The sequence below is a fragment of the Lissotriton helveticus genome, chromosome 1_2 (assembly GCF_964261635.1).
Source record: "Lissotriton helveticus chromosome 1_2, aLisHel1.1, whole genome shotgun sequence".
Taxonomy (NCBI): domain Eukaryota; kingdom Metazoa; phylum Chordata; class Amphibia; order Caudata; family Salamandridae; genus Lissotriton; species Lissotriton helveticus.
The window spans coordinates 405,990,156-406,016,369 of record NC_136058.1 but is presented as its reverse complement, the minus strand read 5'-3'; the positions used below and the strand labels follow the sequence as shown (position 1 = coordinate 406,016,369).

General features: G+C 44.7%; 1 protein-coding gene across 4 annotated transcripts in view; it reads right to left on the bottom strand.

Annotated features, from left to right (window-relative positions):
• Positions 1-5,337: 5,337 nt before the first annotated feature.
• Positions 5,338-26,214, bottom strand: part of LOC144806623 (uncharacterized) — a 52,231-nt gene continuing 31,354 nt past the window's right edge. For 3 of the 4 annotated variants that reach the window (XM_078672952.1, XM_078672958.1, XM_078672948.1), the window contains one exon: positions 5,338-12,554. In XM_078672952.1, coding sequence (XP_078529078.1) covers positions 9,976-11,190 — 1,215 coding nt within the window. In that variant the 5' untranslated portion in view covers positions 11,191-12,554 and the 3' untranslated portion in view covers positions 5,338-9,975. The remainder of the gene's footprint in view (positions 12,555-26,214) is intronic. The other variant, XR_013605862.1, reaches the window with a different exon arrangement.

Below are 26,214 nucleotides of genomic sequence, written 5' to 3'. Positions count from 1 at the left end.
CCCGTTGTCTCACACTGTCTGATACAGGGAAGAATTTAGGCAGTTTCAGCATACATACATATTTATATAGATCAATTTGTGTATGTACGTGGTCATGGTGTTGTTCCGGGCAGAAGGTTAGGCCTTTGTGTAGCACACTAACTTCATATTTATTCAGACTATATTTTCATAAATTAACTGATATTTGACCAGCTGACTACTTCTTCTGATGGTTGCGTAGTGGATATCCCTTTATTTTCTTCTGAGCCTCTTTGCGTCTTTCTTCCCTGCTTGGGCCTGATTGCTGGCCTCTCCTTCTTCCTCAGACACATCCTCTTCCTCCACCCCTTAGTGAAGATTATCCCTTTAAACATAGGCCACATTGTGTGAAGAACAAGAAAAAGCCTGAGAGTTAAGGCTCCTGTTACTGCGGAGAGAAAATAGTGATCTCATTTGGTATCCATGCCATGCACTAAGCTGAGGCAAGATAGAAATAGAAACAAGCCTATACTTGTACAATACATTGTACTAGAGATTATATGGAAGTACAGTACATTATGATTAACGAGGGAAAAAGAGACAAAATTAATTACAATAAAGTCTTTGAATTGTTTTAATTTTTTGGAATGTATAAACTACAACTCCCATAACACCTCCTAATGGGTATAAATTGGAGAGACCATAAATAGAAAGAGACAAGGGACTCATTTACCATGATCAAGACCTTTCTGGTTGATACACGTTGGTGGGGGAGATGGTGATAATTGTACTTTGTGAATAAACCCTTGTTGGATATACTACTTTCCTGGAGTGCAGCATTTTTACACTTTTGTGGAAGATATATTATTCAAGGGTTGGTCCACCCTTGACGCTGGCACCAGCTATGCAAAGAGCGCACTACTATGGGACTAATTTGTTGGTGAATATAAATATTCACTGAAAAAAACAAAGGGTACAGGGACGTTATAGTTCAGCTCAGGTTTCACGAATACTAAACTAGTGAAATTCAACAGTTATAGTTAGCTGAGCAAACTATAACTCATGCCCCCACAATGTATTGCTTATGACCTGACATATGAGAATGCTCATGACATGGTCAGTGACATCAGTGATGACACCTCAAATGAAATCACTGATGACATCATCCAGTGACTGTGAGTGTTTTTTAAAGTTTATGAACGTTAAATATATTTACCAAGGTGTATTGGTGAATCAGTGGGTGTACGAGTGTTTGTATGGATGTTTCAGTGGGCACGTGACTGTATAGGTGAGTGATTAGGTGTCTCAGTGAATGTATGGGTGAGTGACTGGTTGTGTGACTATTTTCATCAGTGTGGCAGTGGCTGTATGGGTGTCTGAGTGGATATGTGAGAGGCTGTATGCATGATTGATTGGTTGTATGAGTTCCTGTATGAGTGTCTGCGTGGGTGGGTGAGGTGTCTGTGACTGCCTGTATGGATGAGTGAGTGGGTGAGTCAGTGGCTGTATGGGTTAGGGAGTGTGTGTGAGGGGCTATATGGGTGAGTGTGTGTATGGCTGTGTGGGTGAGTGAGTGGATGTCTGTGGTATGTGGGTGAGTAACTAGGTATGTGAAAGGCAGGATAGGTGAGTGATGGGGTATATGAGTGACTATGAGTGTGTAACATTTTGCCCTGGGGCAGTGTTGGTCCCATGCGGTTGCCGCGAGGACAACCCCGCACTATTGTGTTAACAAAGACCCAGGTAGGAGGTGGTCCTTGGGGCTGCTGGGTGAGGGGCATGCACCACCACTGCATTCATGTTTTCTTTTGCTCTAGGGGGATGGTAGTTCCAGGGACTCTGGGGGGGGGGGGGGGGTGTGGCACCCCACATTAAAATTAACATTTTGTCCTAGGGAGGTGGCGTTACCCAAGAAACTGGGTTGCCGCGAGGGCAGCCCCAGCACTGTTATTTAAATGAAGCCAAGGAGAGGTGGTGGTCCCTGGGGCATAATAAGCCCCAGGAGGGGAGGCGTGTGTGCCCTCCCTCCTTTATTTGTACACTGTCCCCAGGACCTTGTCCAACCTTGGACCAATTATTAACAAAGTGTGTGGGATTGCACTTCATTTAAAAAGAAAAAAGAAATTATGCCGGATCCGCAGATCTTGCCAAAACCTTTAAAAAAAGGTGTTGGGGCCTGGGGGGGGGGAATAGGGGGCGAGGATGGGGGGTCCTAGTGAGAACCCCCAAGTGCCCTGGGGTGTCAGGGTGTTTCTACCCTATACCCTTTTGAAAAAAATGGTTTGGGGGACTCGGTTCAACCGAGTCCCAAGATGGCTGCCAACACATCTTTGTTGAAATGTGACAACCAATCAAATGTCAGTTGGGTTTAACCCTTTGGATGCATCGGATGGCCGGGGGCCGTCCAACGTCACGTGGGTGATTTTGTCGGACGGCCGGTAGCCATCCGATCTGCGCATGCGTAAAATGTTGCCGCAACGCGGGGGAATTCAGCCCGCATTCAAAGGGTTAAGTAGACTGTTGAGCTCCCAGATATCTATATTTTTTAAGCTTAAATATCTCTGTAACTACTAAACGTATTTACACCAACTGGACCAACATCAAGCTTTCTGCTAAATTTGGTGTAATTCCGTTCAGAGGTTTGGGCTGTCGCGTTTTGCGGCACCCTTTTTTTCTCGGTGCCCGTCTGACTGATCACCCAGAAACATTCAACACAGTGGCTGAACAAAAAATAAAAGTTTTTTTGAAAATTTGTCAAGAGGCACCAAAGTTATTGACAAAACAGAAAATGCTTTTCATATGGAAACTTTTGTATTAACTACACCTACCTACTAGTGACTGCTAGCAGGTAATATATATATAAATAGTGAGGGATTTTTAAGGTTCAGGGATGATGAGTGTATAGGAGCGGGGAGGAGTTTGGAGGGCTTTAACGGTTAGTGTATGGACGTAGTAAGATATTTTTAGGACTCAGCGATGGGAATTCAATAATTAAACTATATTAAACATATATTATACATAAAATATATATATTCACGAAAAATCAAAGGTTAAAGTGACGTTATAAGATAAATTGACGTTAAAGTTATATCTTACTTTACATTAGAAAAACCCTAGAAATTCCCTGAAAGAAACAAAGGTTAAAGGGCCGTTATAGTTAGGGGAAAATATCAGTTAAAACATATCGTTTTAAACAAGCAAAACCACTGAAATTCACCAGTTATAGTTATCTCAAATAACCATAACTTGTGTGCCCTAAAGTAACTATAACTTACACCCTCGCCATTACATCACTCATGACATGTGGGATTACATCATTGATAAAAAAAACTACTGCAGCATCTGAAATGAAAGCACTGATGATAACAATGTGCATAGTGGGGCATGAGCTATAATTACTTTAAGACCAGATATTTGGTGACGATCTTTTGTCATTGCGAATGTGTGTTTTGTCACTGTTGATGTGTGTTTGCTGCCTGTAAACTGAAGTGAAGTAAAACTTCTTTGTTGAATGTTCATGGTGTTATGCATATTATTTTAATCAAAGGACAGGTTGAAATTTAATTTAACAGCACACATGCACATCGTTGTTTAGCACCAACAGTTCTTGGTTTTACAATATCTTTTTACTTCAGAACTTACTGTCTCAGGATAAGGACTTTCTCTTTATGGTATGGAGAAGAGAAACAACATAGTTGCTTGCTGCTGCAGGTTCTGCCATGCCCTGAACTTCCTAACCCTACCTGAGTTCTGCATCAGACATTTTTAGCTAGGTAGTACATTCTGGTTGTTTTCATTCTCTTGCAGACCTTCTCTGTCAGTCCACAGAGGAGCCACAGTTATGCTGAGTCGCTTGTACCAGTAATCCTTGTGACCCACATCCCGGGCAGTAAGCTTGCGGTCTCGATTCTAATTTATGGTCAGGGTCAAGTCACGAACAACAGCCCTCACACAGCTCAAACAGTCTATGTTTGGCCTCCTGTGCAATTAGTCTCTTGATTCGCACTGTGTCTCTTGGGTATAAGGGCTGGCACTGGCATAGACACTAGCTTGCAAGCAGTGATGGTTCTCTGGTAATCCTTAACCCAATCCTTTTTTTTTTATTTGTAAACTCTTTATATTGTAATTATAATCAAGGTACAAATTGGTCGAGTAGTTCATACAGACAAATAATTCTGACATAATCGGCAATATGGCAAAGTGCGCAACTGTGGTTTATACATAATAGTTGAGTGCAGTGTTCCCCTCATGAACTTCCCACCTCCCCATCCTTGTCCTCTTCCGACTCATTGTCCGTCTCTGTCCTTGGCGGCTCACCAATGTATCCCCTGAATTTGTTTCATGACCCCCATATCTTGCTCCACTTCTGAGGACATCCTCGATTAATGAAGGCTGCTTTCACGGCCACCATTGACGTGTCTAGATTCCCACACCATGCTGTGAGTGTTGGTGACTCTCCCGCACCCTACGTTTGTGCTATATTCCGCTTCCCTATCATGATTCCCAGTGTGGCCCACGTTTCACCGGGCGTGTTAAATCATTCAGTTCCCACACATTCAGTAAGCATCGTCTGGGCTCAGGCGTCAATGAAATTTCCACCGTCTGTGATATAGTCCTCATGATCTTCGCCCAATATTCAGCGATCCTTGGACATTCACACACAGTATGAAAAAACTTTCCCTCCTCCCCACATCATCTCAAACAGTACGGGTGTGATGCAGTTCCTTCCAAATCCTTTCTTAAAGTGCGAGCAGGGTCTTTAGGTATCAAGGGACCGTGCCACGTCCTTCAGTTATCATAGGCACACTGAAGTTTTCTAAGTGAGTGCCACCTCTGTACCAAACAGAGTCGGGTAAAATCAGGTAGACCTATAGCATCATTAAATGTATTAGTACATAGGGCCCTAGTTTGAGTTTGGTGAACAGGATACTCACAGACGTGGCTGATGTCCCGTCCCCTGTATTACAAGTCCATTGTTGTCTATAGTACTTGTCATACTGTAGAAACCAAATTTGACGGGTTGGCTAAACTCTAAATAAGGCCCTTTATTTTTTATGACCAATCCTTAAAAATTAAGTGCTCCAAATAAATTTAGAGATAAAATTCCAACCATGTTTTCATAAAAGGAGGATGGAAATTGCAATTGTAACATTGATAATAGGCATAGTGGTTGTGGTACAATAACAATTTATCTTTTGAACTGTACTCCACCAGTGTAGAAACAAGGAAGGTCATTAATCAATATTTTGTATATATGGCAATACAATTGAGATTCATTGTGTATTTAATAGTATTGGGGAGTTAATAATTAAATATTTCAGTTGAGACGGATGCTGTATTAAATCGATGCCCTGTAACATGTTTGTAGTAAAATACATATTCAGATAAAACAAATATTTATTAAGTGTGAAGGCACAAACTGAAACTCTGGCACACAAAGCAATGAGTTCCAAGACGTTCTGAGTTACAGTGATAAGATCAATAATGAGCAATAAAAAATTACCAGTATCTCATTCAATAACACCCATCACTGTGTCTTAATTAACATAAGATTTATGGATGCCACAAGGGAAGAGTTCAGCGGCTAGTAAGGATGCAAAATGGGCCAATAGACTACAAAACTTAGCACCTCTGAAGAAACTTAGCACCAGCTCACCAACCATTTCTCTTGCTGTAGGTGTAATACGGAACATTAACAATAGTCGGAAAAGCTGTGTCAAACTGAAATAAATTGCTATAAATAAAAATGCATAATTAACATTTTCTGCAAACAGTGGCAAAATACTTATGGATGATGAAGAGGAACCAATCTAGACTTATATGTGACAAATGCGTCTGGCACAGCGATTCTCAAACTGTGGCTCGGGCTGCGGAGTCGGAGCCGATTCTTGGTGGGCTGCAAAAGTTCTGTTCAGTAGATAAGTCATATTTTAAATGATTAGCCCAGGTTGTGCACTAATGCAAAAGGGCAGTACAATGTTCCTCGGATAATTTTTTAAATAAACCTTTACAAGTGTTCCGAACCAAAACTCTGGGTGAATCTTCCAGTATTTATTGTAGCAGTTTTTTTTTACTTCACAAATCCATTTCAACAGAGAATGTGATCACTATACATGATAGACAACCATACCACTTGTGTATGACTTTCACACTTAAATTGATCAATATATATGTGGCCCAACTACCAGAACTGCCAATTCTGGTTCTGGGAAACCAGGTTTGAGTCCTGGTGTTGGCTCAACAACCTTTGGTTCTGGGACTATTACTAAATCTACTGTGCTTATCATAAAACACTCTGACCTTCTATAATGTAATCTGGTGCTCGTGTAAAGTGATCTAATGCCCTTGAGTTGTATTCAAATGAGACAAAACTCTAAAATATACACAATATACACAATATACTGAGTCCAAACTGCATCACTAAGTCTCAAAATCAATACAAGTTCTTACCACATACTCTGATGCCAAAGGAGTTTCTCATATTTCCTAAAAGCATTTGTATCATTATCAAGATTTTTCAGAAGACTTGCTGTTTTAGCGAATGGAAGCCACAGGCCAACATCCCCCTTGTACAGGTGTTCCAGCTTCAGACTCCAGTGCAGTTCAGCATCTGCCACTTCTATGGGCAAATCATTATCTTGCCCACATTATCTTGGCCACAGCCCAACCACAGCCCGGAAACCGCCCTCCTCACCGCAAAAGACGACATCCGTACCTTACTGGACAAAGGAGAAACAGCAGCCCTCATCCTCCTCGACCTCTCAGCGGCGTTTGACACAGTCTCTCACCGCACCCTAATACGCAGACTCCATGACACAGGGATCCAAGACAAGGACCTCGACTGGCTCCACTCCTTCCTCTCCAGCAGAACGCAGCCGGTCAGACACCCCCCCTTTCCTCTCAAACCCTACACCTACCACCTGCGGAGTCCCCCAGGGGATCCTCCCTCAGCCCTACGCTCTTCAACGTCACATGGCTCCGCTCGCCCCCATCGTCAGAACCTACGGACTCAACATTGTGTCATACGCAGATGACACCCAACTCATCCTCTCTCTATCCATCGAACCCAACACCGCCAGACAAAACTTTCGAGAAGGTATGGAAGCGTTTGCCAAATGGATGAAAAACAGATGCCTACAATTAAACACCAACAAAACGGAAGTACTCATCATGGGCCCAAACCCCGATGCCTGGAATGACACCTGGTGTCCCCCCGCCCTCGGAAGCCCGCCCACCCCCAGGGACCACGCAAACAACCTGGGAATCATCCTAGACTCAGAGCTCAAAATGGCCCGCCAGATCAACTCCGTCTCGTCCTCCTGCTTCCACACCCTCCGCTTTCTACGTAAGACCTTGAAATTGATCCCCTCAAACACAGAAAGACTGTCACTCAGGCCCTGGCCACCAGCAGGCTCGACTACAGCTACGCACTCTATGCCAGAATAAACAAAAACCTCAACTGCAAGCTACAGAACATCCAAACCGCCTCTGCAAGACTGGTCCTCAACCTGCCAAGACACTGCCACATCTCCCAGGACCTGCGCACACTCCACTGTGGGGGTGGGCGGGCTTCCACTAGCCCCCCATCGAAGCTAGAGTCACCTTCAAGATGCTAACTAACGCTCACAAGGTCCTCCATGACACGGACCAGCATACCTGAACAGCCGACTCAAATTCCACGCACCCCAAAGGACCCTATGATCAGCCCAGCTCTCCTACACAGTAGTCCCAAGCACCAGAAAGACCAGATCGGGAGGTCGCTCCTTCTCCTTCCGCGTGGCCAGAGCCTGGAACAACCTTCCGCTCCACCTCAGACAGATAACTTCGCTCCCCATCTTCGCAAGAAACTTCAAAACCTGGCTCTTTGACAGACCCCCTCCTTGATGGACTGGAACCTGCAACCCCCCCGGCCCCCAGCGCCTCGAGACCCTTACGGGTGAGTAGTCGAACGTAACAAACACCTGATTGACAGTCCAATAATGAAGGGCGTGGTCAAGGTCATGACGTTTACAGACAATCCATTAAAGCTAGGTGGGTCGCAAACGTTTGTGGTATAAAAACGTTTGGGAAGCACTGGTGTTACTGGATTATAATCTATTTTCCAACTATAGAATTTATTATAAGGAAAAACTGGCTTAAATCACTTTTAAAAGTGTATGGGCCCAATGCACTAAGAGACAGGTCACAAACAGAGGTTGCAAGTTGCAAACCAACATTTTGCAACCCATTTCTGATTTTGCATGTAAAGATAACTTTTCTCTGTGGGAATACACTGGGGCACAAGGGGCACAATTTAGTGAATCTTTGATCACCTCCATTGAGGTTTGTGCAACTGCTCAATGGCTTGCAACTAAAAATGGCAGTCATAAACTATGATATATATCAGTTTGATTCCGAATGGATCGCAAAACCTATTTTGAGAGGCAGAAAAACAATTCCAACTCGCAAAATGGGTTTAGAGTGTTGCACATAACACTGGTGTTTGCAAACTGTGTTACTTTGTGATTACCGGATTTTCACCCATGTTTGGTACAATGGGCCTATATATGGTAAGAATTTTGTCAATATTGGATAATTAATCAATAAGGTCAGAAATGACTTGCACGTTTATGGTCTTTATCCTGTTTAGCAAGGACAATAATTATTGCTTCAACAAATGAACTCAAAATAGTATCAATCTATTAGCACTGAACAAATAACTGTCACACATGCAACACTCATTTGGAATAGCGTCAGGCCTAAGAGTTGGCCACTAGCCCAGAACACCAAGATGAAACTGTCTGTTGTCAGCACATTAGTACTTGGAGAAGTTTTGTTTTGGGAACGTAAAAAACATTTGTTTCTTATTTACTTGTTTTTTCTATGCGCACAGTAACCATTTTATGTTCACACCACTATCTTGAACAACCATAATTAGTCTCTCTTCTCCAAGATGTAACAGCTTTCTGCAGAGCCGCTCAGTCAGCATGGGATTCATTTCTTCAAGTGTCCCTGCTCTCTGAATGTTTAATATAGGAATGCACAGTTATTTTCTCAATTAACTTGCTGAGTTTCAATAAATTCCTTATGTCCGGACTATGAGGCTGCAAGACAAAACAAAATTGGGCAGACTTTATTACTCTGAGCTATAATTTTCAATTTCACTCGGAGTAGCTACTAAATTGCTCCAAGAGTTTGATGTACCTTCCACTATATTCTTGTGCTCTCTACAGGTGTTTGTCTTCTGGTCCAGTTTTCTTGCACGTTGCTTTTACTGTGTCGTTTCTTCTTTTTCTCCTTGTATTGAAGGGTAGTTTTTCATCCTTTGCGTTTTTTGACATGCCTCTGCAAGTACAGAAGTTAACTAATGGGATTACCTAAACTTCTTTGCATTCAAATTACAAAGCTAGACAACATAACAGGAACAGTGAGACTATTTATTTTGTAATGCACTGGTAATGATCTCTTCACAATTTGTTACATTTGTTATACTATTCTGTAATGTTTACTGCATTTCTGACATTCAGACTGATAAGGTTTTTCATTAATATGGTATTTTGTATTCTCTGAAATGGGATACAGGACTGGAACATTAATGAGAGTCGGGGAACTAATAGGGTTTGATTCCAGTGTGGGTTTTGTCGTGGTTGAGTAGAATTTATCACTAAAGCTTTCAAGGCACTCAGAGCACTGATTAGGCTTTTGTCCAGTGTATGTCCTTTACAGTATGAAAGGGTAACTTTTTCACAGAAGTATTTCCAGTGTTCATGGCACTGATAAGATACTTCCCTCACATGGGTTCTTTCATGTACAATCAGATTCTTTCTCTGACTGAAACATTTGTGGCAATCAGAACAGTGGCACGATGTATGCCCAGTAAGGCTTCTCTCATGCAAAGTGAGAATGGATTGATAACAGACGTTTATCGGGCATTCAGAGCATTGACAAGGTTTTTCCCCAGTGTGTTTTCTCTCATGTTGAGTGACATTGCCTTTCTGACTGAAACTTTTCTTGCATTCCAAGCACTTACAACGTTTTTCATCTGTGAGTTCTTTTATGTCGATTAAGGCTATTTTTAACACTAAAGCTTCTCTGGCATTCAGAGCACTGGTATGGTTTTTCCCCAGTGTGAGTTCTCTCATGTAGAGTGAGATAGCCTTTAAGCCGGAAGCTTTTCTGGCATTCAGAGCACAGATAAGGTTTCTGCCCAGTGTGTTTTCTCTCATGTTCAGTGAGCTGGCTTTTCTGGCTGAAGCTTTTCTGGCATTCAGAACACTTATAAGGTTTTTCCCCAGTGTGAGTTCTCTCATGTTGAACAAGTGTACCTTTAACACTGAAACTCAGGTGGCATTCAGAGCACTGGTATGGTTTTTCCCCAGTGTGAGTTCTCTCATGTAGAGTGAGATTGGCTTTAAGCCGGAAGCTTTTCTGGCATTCAGAGCACTGATAAGGTTTCTGTCCAGTGTGTTTTCTCTTATGTTGAGTTAGATTGCCTTTCTGACAAAAGGTTTTCTGGCATTCAGAGCACTTATAAGGTTTTTCCTCGGTGTGAGTTCTCTCATGTCGAGTAAGGTTTGCTTTAACATTAAAGCTTCTCTGGCATTCAGAGCACTGGTATGGGTTTTCCCCAGTGTGAGTTCTCTCATGTCGAGTGAGATGGTCTTTAAGTATGAAGCTTTTCTGGCATTCAGGGCACTGATAAGGTTTCTGTACACTGTGATGTCTCTCATGTCGAGTGAGAGTGCCTTTCTGACTGAAGCTTTTCTGGCAATCAGAGCACTTAAAAGGTTTTTCCCCAGTGTGTATTCTCACATGGTTAATGAGACTGGCTCTATGACTAAAGCTTTTGTGGCATTCAGAGCACCAATAGGGTTTCCTCCCGGTGTGGGTTCTCTCATGGTGTGTGAGATATATTTTATTAATGAATCTTTTGGGGCATTCAGGGCACAGATAAGGTTTTTCCTCTGTGTGAGTTCTCTCATGGTTTATTTGACTGGCTTTCGTACTGAAGCTTTTCTGGCATTCAGAGCACTTATAAGGTTTTTCCCCTGTGTGGGTTCTCTCATGGATTATTAGACTGGCTTTCTGACTGAAGGTTTTCTGGCATTCAGAGCACTTATAAGGTTTTTCCTTAGTGTGCGTTCTCTCGTGTTTAGTGAGACAGTATTTATACTTGAAATATTTCTTGCATTCAGAACACTGGTAAGGTTTTTGCCCCTTATGTGTTCTATTATGCTGAGTGAGAGAATTCATGATGAAAACTTTTCTGGTAATCTGAGCACTGAAAAGGTTTCACCCTATTTGTGTTGTTGGATGTTAAGAAATATTTTTACAAATAAAGCTTTTTTGACATTCAGATTACTTAAAGAGTTTTAGCAAGTCTTTATTCGCATTAGTGAGATCAGATTTCTGTCGAAAGAGTTTCTGACATTTTGAGTAGTTGTAAGGTTTTTCGTCAGTGTACATTATCTTAGTGAGATGGAATTGATAACTAATGCTGTACTCATATTTTGGGCACGAAAAAGATTTCTTTCTTGAGTTATTGTCTCCAGGTGTGTTTTTTCTTGTGTACACAGCAGATTACGACTTTTCCTGATTCCAAAGTCCGGACGTGTTTAAATCATTTTCAGCACTAACCTCTCAAAGGGGCTTCACGTGTTATTCTTAACACTAGCATTGAGCATATTAAAAATTCTGTCTGAACTTGTAGTGTTGTGACCTCTTCAAGCAATTTAAGCTATTCCACTGACCCTTTCCAAATGTCTCTCATGGAGTTATGGTTTCCATGTTATGTCTATATGAAGTCTGTCCGGCAGAGTTAGGTTCACTTTGTGACTGAAGCTTTACTAACATTTATTCATCAGGTTATAAAAGACTGACACAGTTATTGTCTTGATGTATTGTAGGCTACACATGTGCAAAGGCAGGAATAGTATATTACACATTTATCAGTAGCAGAATATTGTTTCTCTTCAATGCCCAGGGTATGGTCTCCAGAGCTGTGGCTAACACCTAAGCACTGGGGGTGTCACATTTCAGCATTCAGCATAAATGAAACAAACTTTGGTAAACTCCAGTGTTTTTTGCTAAAAACTGGAAAGGACGTTTTACAATGACTTTCTTTTGTTCCAGGTGTGCTGTTTACCACTTCAGCAGATGAGTCTTGCAACTAAAGTGTGTTCACTACCGTTGAGGTGATAGGTCTTTCTGACAAAAATTCTCATGTTCTGTGCACAGGTATGGTGTGGATTTTCTCCAAGGCTTTCCTTATGTAGACAAAATTTACAAAAGAGGTTATTTTCAGGTGCACTGTCTGGATACTAATTTACTCCTTTATATTTCCGAAGTTGTATAACACTAATAACCCATTTTTTAAAATGTTTGTGATAATTGTATTTAGTTACTCAGCAATGTATAGTGAATATAACTAATTAGCGATATCAATTTCACATTCAGTAGGGTTCTCTACTTCTGTTTCCTCCTCGGCTTCTTGGTACTGTTTACTTATTGGGGCTCTGAGACATGGTCACCTCTTCAACATAAACCACTTCAGTGTGGTGATTTGTGCTGCGTGTTATTAAATTACAATTTTCCTTTTTTATCCATGCTTCAGTGACCTGCAGAATGAAAATAGGAGTTTGTTACTGATTGTAAATGAGCAAAAATACACAATACTTATGAGCTTATTCAATGCAAAATGGTAGCCTTTTGAGACGTGAGAAGAGAAGTACGACTCTGAATGACTCTGAGTTGAATGACTGGTTTGGCTGTAAGGACTTTGCATCAAAGTAAAGATAAGGAGCTTAAGGACGCTCAAACACATGTTTTACAAACGATTACTCCTAAAGTTGATGGTTTTGTATGAAGAAACTAAAACTATACATACCTTGTAAATAAATAACACAAGCTTCCAGAGACATTTAGTACGCTCAAAATATCATACAAACTGTTGGGTTTTTACATAGTGATGTAGGCGAGTTGTAATTCATGGAACGTGTATGTTTGAATTTGCTAAGAAGTTGCTGATTTACTCGAACAGACTTCAAACATTACAACCAGGGGCCGTTTTATGGTAAATGCGCTTTTTCATTATTTGCGCCAGGCCACCTTTTAAAAGATGCGCCGGGCGCAAACAGTGAAAATGTGCCCCATTACCATGAATGCACTACCCCCAGTGCAGCTGCCAACTGGTGCTGCCTGGGGACAGCGCATTCCTGTGAAAAAGAGAGCGGGTGATTTACAGCCGTTCGGTGTTTTCACAGTGCAGGCGGCAACCAGGCTGCACGTTTGAAGGGGATTTGAGATCCCCTTGTAGGCGGGTACAGTGAGTGACTACATCCGCCTGCAAGGGGATGCCTGGGGGTCCATGGGACTCCCTATCCCCCTCCAGAGGGTTTCCATCGGGCGGGGGCGCACTGACAGTGTGCCACCTTTTAGAAGGCGCACTCTCAGTGAGCCTCATGAGGACATCTTTGCCTCTGCTCCCGCGCTTGTAATTTGGCATGGGCCCAGAGGCAAAGGATTCCTTCATTTGCATGCAAATGAGGGAATGCCCCCTGTATACAGCACTGGCACTTTATGTGCACCAGTGCTATTGGTATTACAGAAGGGGGCACACAAGTGTCTGCAGCCCCCTCTGTAATACCAAAGAGCCCAGAGGGCACGCAGAGCGGGTGCAAATGCATGTTGCACCCCTGGGGCACTTTATGTAATACGGCCCCTGATGTGCTGCAGCCAGGCAGATGACACACCAATCCCTCTGAAACTGGGGACTCTGAGCATTCTGAATAGCTCAAGTCTAGATGACTATGTTCAAGGCATCGACCAATGGATGTGACTAGTGAAGTTAAACTCAACTCGTCTACAATTGAGATCCTCACATGCAGACACTGGGAGAACTACCATCCTCTACATTACTCAGACCCTACTAAACGATCAACAGAAGTAAGGAACATTGGAGTGCTCATGGATTTCCCAGGCTCTGAGAGTAAACCAAATGATGAGAAGCACGTTTTATCATTTTTGAACCATAATGCTAATCTACCCTCAGCTAGGATTTCCAGAGAAGCTCCCGGTGACCACGTATCATCCTATCACATCTGATTTTGTGAACAGACTCAACTACGGAGCTTCACCCTCCCTACCAATAATATTACAAAGTGGTTAAAACACAGTAGCTACACAAAAGCTACCGGCACATGACCACATTTCACCGGCCAAAAAATCTCTTCACTGGCTTCACATCCTTAGGGATTGACCTTCGATGATTCTCTGCTTAAAGGACATGGCTTGCAGCTATTATCTATTGCAGTAGCACCTTATCGCTCAATTTGGGTGCCTGCATTGGCACTTTGTTACAACTGAACGTTAGCTCAGTTCATTCCGATGCACTTACCCGTGAGTGTATTTCAAACTGACTTGAGATTTTACCATTGTCAAATCCTTGAAACAAGAAGTGCTTCTCAATTTGTGACAGTGACTTTAGACAATATTGCAGGACGGCACTTTTAAATGTACTTTGTGCTGCTATTACCCTTTGCACCAGCACTGTCACTGTCAATGCGGATTTTTCAAAGTGCACTTTGTTATAACAAAACGCCTGTTTTTTCATTTTGCGATGTCCTTATCGGTGAGTGCACTTCTATTTGACTTGAGATGTCAAACCCCTTGTATGTTTTAAATAGTTGTAACGCTTTTAACTAACCATACACAAACCGACATAAAAATGTCACTGGAGCAGTTGTCTGCCCCAGCATTATCGCCAAAGGCAAAATGTAAACTAGGCGCGTGCCCTAGGTGCGGGCATTAATTAGGCTCTCGTGTCCGTCTCCTGTTGATGAAAGGCTGTTGTTTCTTTATATACTGCACCTTGCACTTTGCTCTTATTAGGCTCTGCAGCTGTTGTCTGCACTAGCAGTTTCGACAGTTGTAATATGCTTGAAAGTCACTTTGAATTGTATTTTAAGATATCTTACGTGATTATTAGTAATGGATGCCTTACCTTAGTATAGATACCCCAGCAATACCATCCCCGGAGATGGGTCTGAGAACTGAGTTCACACCAGAAAGTTCTGGAGAACTGTACGGCCAAAGAAGCCGTCTCTTCGGACTTGGCTATCCAGACAGTAGTATTTAGTTAAGGTGTGCAATGAAGCCGACGTGGCTGCCTGGCAGATGTCATGAAGGGGAACTCCAATTCCCAAAGCTATAGTGGCTGCCATTGCGCTGGTGGAATGGCCGCGCATCCCTATCAGAGGTTCCTTTTTCACCAAGCAAATCGAGAGATGATCCGCTTTTGTATGGCCAGACCTTTCTTGGCACCCACATAGCCAACATAGAGCTGATCCTCCACCCGGAATAGTCTTGAGCGATCCAGATAAAAGGAAAGCGCATGTTTTGGATCGAGACGGTGGAGCCTCTCCTCCTCTTTGGAAGGATGCGGGAAGAAGGTGGAAAAAGTGATGGTCTGTCCTTTGTGGAAAGAGATAACCACTTTGGGAAGATGGGAAAGCTTATTGTGAAGGACAACCTTGTCTGGATGAACAGCCAGGAAAGGAGGTTTAGAAGAAAGAGCCTGAAGCTCACTCACCCTGCGAGCAAAGGTGATAGCAAAGGTGTTAGGCAGTTTTGAGGATCAAAAGTCTGAGAGGAAAAATTATGTAGCAGCTTGAAAAGAGCGCACACAAGGTAAGTCTAAACAAGGTTCAAGTCTCACTGGGGCATTACAAAAGGAATAGGAGGAAACAGGTGAGTAATGCCCTTAAGGAAGTGCTTTACAGTAGGTACTTGAAAAGAGAAGGCTGAACAGGAAGGCGAAGAAAGACGAAATTGGCTGAAAGATAGCCTTTAAGAGTGCCCAGATCACTGCCCTGCTGGGCCAAAGAAAGAATGAAGAGGAGAACCTCTGAAAGAGGGACAGAAAGGGGATCCACAGCTTTTGCTGTATACCACAAATTTGTTCCATCTACAGGCGTACATCGTTTTGGTGGAGGGAATCTGCCTCCCAAGATAACGTTATAGACTTCAGGCAGCAGGTCGAAAGCTGTCAATTGCGGCCGCTCAATCTCAACACAAGGAGGTGGCGGGTGGACACGTTCAGGTGGAGGACACATTCTGCTGCTGAAAGAGAAGATCCTCCCAAAGAGGCAGTCGGATCAGAGGATCGATGGCCATGTTCAAGAGCTTTGGATACCAGACTCTTCGTGCCCCATCTGGAGCCACAAGAATGCCTTGGGCCCGGTTGCGCTTGATCTCCAATATGGGGGTACAGTTGAGACAACACTAATGGATGTTAGAATCCCCTAAGATTAGTGTGTCATGATAGACTTCCCCAAATCTTTCTAGGATATCCTGTAAGGCTGATAAATGTTCCTTCTCATTAGATCTGGTGAAGGAGTTATCAAAATTAACCACTAACAGAGTGGGGAGATTCTTACATAACAGTTCCACTGGTCATACATTGGGTGATAGACAATCAATCAGTTTAGCTTTGTAGGAGAGCTTAAGTGAGACCTTTAAAAGAAGACCCCCTGCAGCTCTTCTTATGTTCGAGGGGATAGCATGTTTACAAAAAGTGATAAAACCATCCAAATAAAAACAATTGTTGAGCTCTCATGCAATAATGTGGTGTGTACCAAGAAACTGTTCCCAAAAAATGATACCCCGCTTAGATCTAAGGCCGACTACGTTCCAGGACAATACTTTTACGAAGGGGTCAACAGGGTTGGCAAAGGTAGAGATAGAATTGGAGAGATTGTCCAACAATGGTGGTGTAGGCGCCAATACACATAGCTTAGTAGAGGTGCTCAATGAGAACATCTTGCCGTGGCCGAGGGGACAGGCTAGGGGTAGAGAACGATTAGTCAAAGAAAACCATGGATTCACATTACTTTCTTGAGTAGACTTAACCAACTTAAACGGGAATTTCTATTGGGGATTGGCTAGGGGCCATTTAAAAGGACTGTAAGGCGACTATTCTGATTCTGGTCTTAATGCCGTCCTTAAACTGGCAACCTGCCAATGCTCTATCCTTCCTAGGATTCTTGAAGTTAACAATAATACAATCTCCCTCAACGTTTTTCCTGGTCCCATGGCCTATCCACCCCACTCTTCTAGCCATGATGATGTTGGAGGTAATCTTAGGACCGTTATTCACATTGTTATTACACCAATGAGTGGTCTTATGGATGAGATCCAAAGAGGTTTCCTTAGTGCCAGGTGTAAGCACGGGGACCCTGTTAAGACGGCAACTAAAGGCGCAAATTGGGGAGGCGGAGGTCAATTATGCTAAGGTTATTAGCTGTGGTCATATTAGGGACTGAAAAAGGATATATAGATGGTGTGCCCTCGTTAGAATTTTCCTGCCCTTCCGTGTGGCCATCAGGGGTACAATGGTCGGTTCCCCAGGTGTGTAATTGATATAGTTAGTGTTGGACTTGCTAGTTAAAGATAGTGCTGTCACTTCTTGGGAGCTGCTCGTCTGAGGAACTTGGTCACACCACCAGACCCCAGGCAGGAGTCCCGCCTCCCCCTGGCTGTTGTGTCACTTCCAGAGGGGCAAATATTATGCAGGCAGACGAAAGGATACGTTTTCAGCACAATCTCTTCCAATTTTAAAAATAAGGGTGCTAACAAGTCTTCGGTCAGGCTCTCTAACCTTACTGCGAGATTGTCCAACAACAGTTCCATATTACAATCAGCAGGAGGTGTGGTGATTTTTGGCTGCGGTGATTTCCTCAGTGCTCCTTTGCCGCCAGTTCTTTTCCTTTTGGTGGGCGGGCAACCCAAGTCTTCACCCAGAGTCAAAACAGCTGCAGGGGTGCAATAGGTGCTTCCTCCTCTTCCCTTTGGCCTACTATCAATGGTGTTTGAGACGTGAGCAGGAGCACTAAGTGTAGCTTGGTCCGATAGCGAGGATCAAAGGGCCTGGCCCAGCCCAGCCTCATTCGGCTGCTGCTTGGGCCCTGGCCAATGATAAAGTGCCTCTTGAGCAGAACGTGGGCAGCGCGCTCAATGCTTGGTGATGCCGGGAGATGTAGTTCCTCTCCCCTGTCAGGCATGGGTTTGTGGCAGGCAAGCAAACAAAGATTAATGGGCTCCCGTTCTGAGTCAAAACAGCTGCAGGGGTGCAAATAGGTGCTTCCACCTCTTCTCTTTGGCCTACTATCAATGGTGTTCGAGACGTGAGCAGGAGCACTAAGTGTAGCTTGGTCCGATAGTGAGGATCAAAGGGCCTGGCCCAGCCCAGCCTCATTCAGCTGCAGCTGGGGCCCTGTCAGAAGATAAAGCGCCTCCCGGGCGGAACGTGGGCAGCGCGCTCAATGCTTGGTGGTGCCGGGAGACGTAGTTCCTCTCCCCTGTTAGGCACAGGTTTGTGGAAGGCAAGCAGGCAAGCAAACAAAGATTAACGGGCTCCCGTTTCAGTGCAAGACAAATCGCCCGAAGCTCCAGAGGTTGACGTGGAGCCCGGACTCCGCTGGAGACCAGAGGCCTCTGATCTCCAACTCTCCCATGCAGCCACCCCACCCCAGAAGTGATGCATCTGTCACCATTGTGAACTCTGGTTGGGGAAGGGAGGGGGATATGCCGTTGACCCAAATGTGGCTCGTTAGCCACCACTGCAATTGGCGTGCAGAGCCATCCGAGATCTGGAAACAATCGTAAAGATTCCCCTGATGCTTTGCCCACTGGAACTTCGGATCCGACTGCAGAGCCCGCATATGCCACCTGGCATAATCTACCAGCAGGATGCAGGAGGCCATGAGGGTCATTCTGACTGAAACCCAGGATAGAGGCTGAAAGATCGGAATCATAGTCCGAATACCCCGGACTCGCTGTTTGAAAAGATAAGCCAGAAACTGCGTTGAAATGAAATGAAATGAAATTAAATTTGATTTATAAAGCGCATTGCTGCCCGAGAGCGTCCCAGCGCTATAGAACAGAGGACGACTGAGAAAGGTCCTAGGTCGTACACATCCTGAGGAAAAAGAAACATTTTAAGGAGCTTTTGGAATTTCAAGTAACTTGGTTCGGTTCGCAGTCTAACCGGGAGGGCATTCCACAGGGTTGCCGTATTGACCGAGAATCGACGCCCTCCAGTCCGAACCTTCTTGACTCTTTGAACTATAGTCAAATTTCCATGGTCCAAACGCAAGGCCCTGATAGCCTTATACGGACGGACCAAGCTCCCTAGAATAGGGGGCCCCTTGGTCTGAAGAGTTTTATGGGCAATGCACAGGGACTTGAATTTAATCCTTTCCCATATTGGCAGCCAGTGGAGGGCTTTGAGTGCAGGTTTGGCCGATACTCTACGAGATGTGCCAGTAAGCAGCCTAGCCGCCGAGTTCTGAACGCGTTGGAGAGTGTTAATGGTCGATTCTGGGGCGGCCAAAAACAGGGCATTGCTATAGTCTAATCTAGACAGAATTATCACTTGAATAAGCAACTTCCTAGAATGAGCTGGTAATAAAGGGAGGATCTTACGGGCTGACCGGAGCAGGCACACGCAGATACCAGCTGTCTTTTTAGCTTGTGTCCTAAAAGAAAGGTCTTGCTCAAGCCATACTCCCAAGCTTTTAAGTTCGTTCTTAGGAATGGGGGAGCCCCCAAACATGAGGGCCTAATTGAATCCGGAAGAGATGTTGCCTGATGGCCTAGAAGCATAAGCTCTGTTTTTGCGCCATTCAATTTAAGGCGCGAGCTGCTCATCCAGGAATGAATTTCCGAAAGGCAGCCATACAAGTTTTCTGTGAAGACTTTCTCTTGGGAGAGCGAGACGACAAGTTGGGTGTCGTCTGCATAAGTGATAACTTTAATCCCAAAAGGGGTGACCACATCCTCCAGTGGGGCCATGTACACATTAAACAAGGTAGGGCTCAAAGACGAGCCCTGTGGGACTCCACACTGGAGGGGGGATTCATTTGGAGCGTGCACAGCCTTCCCAGACTTGAAAAGTTTTATTTCTCAGGAAGGAAGTGAACCACATCAGCGCTGTACCATCTACTCCTAGATTAGACAGGCGTTGGATTAAGATCTTATGGTCCATCGTGTCAAAGGCTGCACTTAGATCCAGGAGGATCACCACCATGATCCTCCTGAATCCAAGATGCACCTTGCCTCCTCGACCACTGCTATCATAGCGGACTCAGTGCCCTGACCTGGGCGGAAACCCGTTTGGGAGTTGCGGAGTAGTCTATTATTTTCCAAGAAGGAGGAGAGCTGCTGATTAGCAATCTTGCTGAGACCTGGCAACAATGAAATTGGTCGAAAATTGGCCATCTCCGCAGGGTCAAGTTCTGGCTTTTTCAATAGCGCTTTTACTATAGCCTGCATCCAACTAGGGGGAACAGAACCCTGAGCGAAAGAGGCATTAATCAGGTCCGTGGCTAAGGGGGAGATGGTGGGAGCCACGCGTTTCAAAATACGCATAGGCACAGGGTCATTGGGAGATCCGCTTTTCATGGAGGACAGGGCAGCTTGGAAGTCTTCCCTTGAGACCCGAGCTAAGGAGTCTAAAACAGGGCCACAAGTATAGGCAGTGAAATCTGCAGAGTCAAATGTTTGAGCACATTCTGGCAAGGATTTTAGTATGTTTTGTATTTTGCTATCAAAGAATACCGCCAATTGGTTGCATTTGGCTTCCGATGCCTCCTGCACCATCGGAGGACTCGGGATTTTGAGGAGATCTTTCACAATCTTGAATGTCTCTCTGGATGAATTAGAGGATGAATTAGAGGACATTCTAATTTTTTCCTCAAAAAAGGTGGCCTGGGCCGTTTTCCGGGGTAATTTGTAGGTCCTCATGGCCGCTTTATATTCGGCTTTATTATGGGAGGCCCATTCTCTCCTCCACGATCGTTCCAATTTTTTACAAGTTTACAAGTTTTCCTTAGGTTTCTAAGCTCTTGGGAGTACAATGGTGATTTAAAAATCCTGCTCTTTTTTTCAATTTTTTTCTTAGGTAGGACAAAGTCGAGAGAGCTATTCAACCAGTTGGGGAAGTTTTTATCCGCCTCCCGTGGATCCGGGTCAGAAAGGGGAGCAGTCTGCTCCAGTCTGAGGGTCCAGTCATCAAGGGCGAGCTTAGAGCATACTCTCTCTAAGGTCTGTGGCGCCTGTGACCGCGGTTGGTCAGTATTAGTTTGCCAGGTAAATGGGACCAGAAAATGGTCAGACCAGGGTAGAGGACTTGGGGAACTCGATTCTAAATGTAAAATGTTCGAAAATATCGGATCAAGGAGATGCCCCATGACATGCGTTGCTTCCTTGTTTTTCAGAAGGAGCTCAAATGATTTTAACTCCCATTTGAGGTCCGTTGCCACCTTATCGGATGAATCGTCAAAATGGAAATTTAAATCCTCTAGTACCATAAAATTAGATGATACAGAGGTAAGAGCAATCGTAGTTTCTAATAGAGATCCCACAAATTGCCCAGGGCTACCAGGAGGGCGATATATGAGAAGGCCAGATAGAGATTTGTTGGGAGTGATCTGCAAACTAAAATTAACACTTTCACAGTCAGCGATTCCACCCTCCAGTATTCTGCAAACAAACCTATCTCTATACACTATGGCTAGCCCGCCTCCCTTCCCAAGGGTTCTGTTGTGGAACTGCATAAGAAATCCGCGCACTAACAATATCTACCTCTGAATTAGGGGACAGCCATTTTTCTGTTAGAAACAATATGTCCAGTTTAACGTCCTGGATCAGTAAGTTAATTTCTACAGAGTGCTTCGTTACAGATCTGCAACTTAGCAGTGCCAAATTAAGGTGTCTCTTAGTCTGTTCGATGGTACTCTCGTCTGAGATAGATTTAGCAGGACGATTACCTTTCGGGCGGGGGTCATTTGAGCTGAATATCAGTTGCTCTGAGGAGGACGTTCTGGGTCTTAATTGAAGAAGCATTTCCCGCGAGATGTGTATCTTGAGCTCAGATGAAATGGCCACGTTTTCTGGCCCTAGGCCCGGACCGTCCCGGATGGGCTCAGACGGGCTTGCCTCTGGCGCACCCGCCCGCTGCGTGGACGGGAGGTGACGTGCATTCTATAGTGCCTAGGCCCCAAATCGATCTGAGCACTAGACCTCTGACCTGGCCCTCCCGCAAGATGGCGCCCGAAGTCTGCGCCGGGGGGAATAAGGCCGGTGGATGTCACGAGCCCAAACTCGTCTCAGTGCAGATGTAAGAGATCCCTGGGGGGCAGTCACGACAGTGAGTGATGCGCAGTAAGTGCACGAGTAAAATAAACAAAAAAGCACAAAGAAATGCGTGAATTAAAAATTGCAGCAGAAGCACCACAAATGTATGTATCAAGAACCGCTCCGATGAAAAGGAGCTTCTGAGAGGGAATCAGGATTGACTTCAGCACGTTGATAGTGAACCACAGCGAATGCAGGAGGTCCGCTGTAGTCTGGAGGAGGGAGACGACAGCCTGGGGTGAGCCCGCCTTCAACAGCCAGTCGTCGAAATAGGAGAAGACTGAAACCCCTGATCTACGCAGGAGAGCTGCGACCACCGCCATCACTTTGGTGAACACCCGTGGGGCACTGGTAAGGCCGAAGGGGAGCACAGTAAACTGAAAATGCTGTGGTCTACCGTGAACAGTAGGTAATGCCGTGGACCGGCAAGACGGGGATGTGGAAATAGGCGTCCTGCAAGTCCAACGCTACCATCCAGTCAGCAGGGTCTGGAGCAGACAGAACTTGAGCCAATATCAACATCTTGAACTTCTCCTTCTGGAGGAAGCGGTTAACGTCCTTGAGATCTAAGATAGGACGCAGGCCTTTTTACTTCTTGGGTACCAGAAAGTAGTGGGAGTAGCAACCACAACCTACTTCTGGCACAGTAACATGCTCGAAACCTACTTCTGGCACAGTAACATGCTCGATGGCTCCTTTAGCTATGAGAGCAGTAACTTCCTGGCAGAGAAGGGTCGAGTTATCTTCCGTCATGCAATGGAATGTAAGTGGCATTGATGGAGGAGTAGTCTTGAAGGGGAGGGTGTAGCCCCTTCGGACTATCTGCAAAAACTACCAATTTGACAGGATGTTCTGCCAGTGGGGGAGGTGATGGCGAATCCTGCCGCCCATTTACCCATTAGCCCTGGAGGGTCGGACTAGGAAGGTTTAGAGGCTGCTGCAGAGGGGGCACTGGTGGACTGGCCCGCCCACTGGCCCCCTGACTACGACGCTGCGTCCCATGTCCCCGGCTGTGCAGAGGCTGAACAGTATGCGCAGGCCTGTGGCTCTGGGCAGAATGTGGTGGGGCACCCCTTCCGTAGCCACGAAAAGAGCTAAAAAGCAGACTGCGCTGGGAGAGAGGTAGTAGCAAGGCCTAAGGATCTAGCCTTCGCCCTAGAATCCTTAAAGCGCTTGAGCGTGTTGTCCGCTTTGTCACCACACAAACGACGGCCATCAAAGGACCTGTCCAAAAGAGTTGATTGGACATTGCCCGAAAAGCCAGTGGACCTTAACCAGGCAAAGCGTCTCAGGGCTAATGACGTTGAAATCGTCCTGCCCATTGAGTCGGCGGTGTCCAGCCCACATCGTATGGTGAACAATGTTGCACCTCTCCCTTCTGCAACTGCAAGGGAGAGCACAGCCTGTGACTCTTCCGGGCACTGAGGCAGCACCTGCGGGACCGTGTCCCATACATAGTGGGTATAACGGCCCAAGAGACATGCGGTGTTCACAGACCTCTGTCCTAAGCTGGCGGAAGAAAACATCACCCCATGATGGTCCAGCTTCTTGGATTCCCTATCTGGTGGAGCAGTAGGAAATGCACCCTTGGAAGTAGAGGCTTGGACCACCAAGCTCTCTGGGGTAGGGTGTTGGGAGAGGAAAATGGGGTCACCTGGGGCCGGGCGGTGGGGTGGGGCAATCATCCTATCCACAGGAGCCCCTGTGCTGGGCTTGGACCAAGTGCCCAGAAGGATGTCTGTGAGGGCCTCATTGAACGGCTGCAAGAGCTCCGAAGAGGCCGCTGATGGTTGAAGCACCTCGTTCAGGAGGTTAGTACTGACTGCCACCATAGGAAGCTCAAGGTTTAAGGCCTTAGCCACCCTACGCAACACAACTGTGTATGATGCAGCCTTCTCTGTAGCCACAGTAGGGGGAGAAAGCACACCAAGGTCTGGAGAAGTGTCCGGACCACTGGCCACACCAAACTCCTCTCTCCAGTCTGGTTCTTCCAACTGTATGCTAGAGGGTCCACAGACAGCTTCTAGTCCTCCTTAAATTCCTCTGGTTGCCACTCAGGGTGATAGTGAACACCAGGGTAGAACAAGGGTACAAGAGTACCAGTTGGTGCCGGTATCAGTGTCCGTCCTGCTCCGTGTCCGTGTCGAGGTGGAGGCCGGGGTAGACGACGGTTGGGGACACAATGATGGTCTAAACCAGGAAATTCCGTGGGAATATGCCATACGATACAATACCAGTTAAATTCCATAAAACAATCCATCTGCTTCTGTTCCAAATTCTATTTTTTGCATTTCCTATATACACCACAGCAAAATACATCTATTAGTGGCACAAGTTTCATCTTCCACCTTATTTTCTTCAGTCTTACTATTATCCTTCATATTTTATTCCTTTATTTATTTTTCTTAGCTATATATATATGTAGCAGTTACATACCTGCAAGTCACAATTAATCATCATATACTGTCTTGATCATCGCTTGCCACGGAGTTCCCTGTTAGTACACCGCCATGTCAATTTGGATTACATTGGCAACACTACACCGCCTAGTCAATTAGGATTAGGTCGGCAACACTGTATAAATACATGTGTAGCACGCTATGACTACATTGCTAATCACTTTCCTGATAGCAATACTGTTTCAACAAACAAATGCACAAATATGCTTCATATAAAGAGCGACATTGCTCTTTATATTATGAAAATTGATTCATTTTAGCTGTGTCACAGACAGTATAAGGTGGTAATATTGCGTAAAGTTCGGCATTGTGCCCCACATATATGTTTTTTACATCGTTCCAATAAAGTTTTGTTAACGTACACAGACGATTGGCCATCTTTTACCACGTGATAATCCCGCTGCAGGTCAAACCGCTGTAACCGGCTCACGCCAGGTTTAGTTTCCGATAGCAACCAAAAAATGCCAATACTGATACCATTCAAACTCAAGCAATTATCCCACACACCACATGACCTAAACACTCTGGATGAAAAAAGTAGAATTTTCATTTTCTTTTTCAAGTACGTTTTTTTACTTATTAGTTATCTTTTTGTTAATGAATCATTGTTTATAAATGTAAACAATACAAATCAAGAGAAAATCTTCGACATACACTGAAGACACACCAACACTAGACACACAATGTGATACAAATAAAATACAACAATATATATACAATCTACAAATTATCTGTTCAGCTCTTGTTCTAAACAGATTTTTTCACGTTTCAGAACAAGCAGTGCCTCTGAAACCTTTTGATTATTTACATAGCCTTTTTGCTCAATAATTCAGAGGACAATTCCAAATGGTGGACCTACTGGGCTCACTCAATACTTTCAAACTTTTTATACACTTAATCAAAGGTGAGCACCCTGTGGTCTCCCCATCTAAGTGGGCACCTATTTGGCTCAAAATGAAAACAGTCAATGTGTTTCGAACCCTTAGGACATTAATGTTGGGTTCTCCTCAGGATGTATAACATCAAGCTCAATCTCTTCTTGAATGGATATCAGTCTCCTTATTCACCAGCCGGTGAACCATGTGACAATAAAAAATTTGTGTGTTCGTTGAAAAAGGAACTCCTCCCCACTTTCACTTATATTTCATAGATCACGGGATCACTTCCGGTTCAAGTGATCCCGTGGGTCGAGACGTTGCTTTACTCCGTTAACCAAGGATTTAAAAGACAAGAAAACGCAGACTGTGATTAAGAATCCCATCTATGAAATATAAGTGAATGTGGGGAGGAGTTCCTTTTTCAATGAACACACAAGTTGCCTGGGAAGATGTATGCAGGCGACTCTAATGTCAATACCATCATCCTGCTGAAGGGTGGAGCAAATGTTTAGGCCCAAGCCCCCTCCCATCTTGTCTAAGGGAAAGGTAAGGGCGAACAACAAAAGACAAAAGAGGGTGATCAGTCACCCACTCCTGCAGCCTATTCCCAGTTTCGAAAAAGGTTACAAAGTGGGTTCCAGCTGGCCACCTCGTCCATGACCAGTGACATTGTACAAAACCCTCCTTCATCCCAGGACTAGTGGGAAAGGGAGGCAGCTGACAGCACACCCACTCTTCTCTCTTTA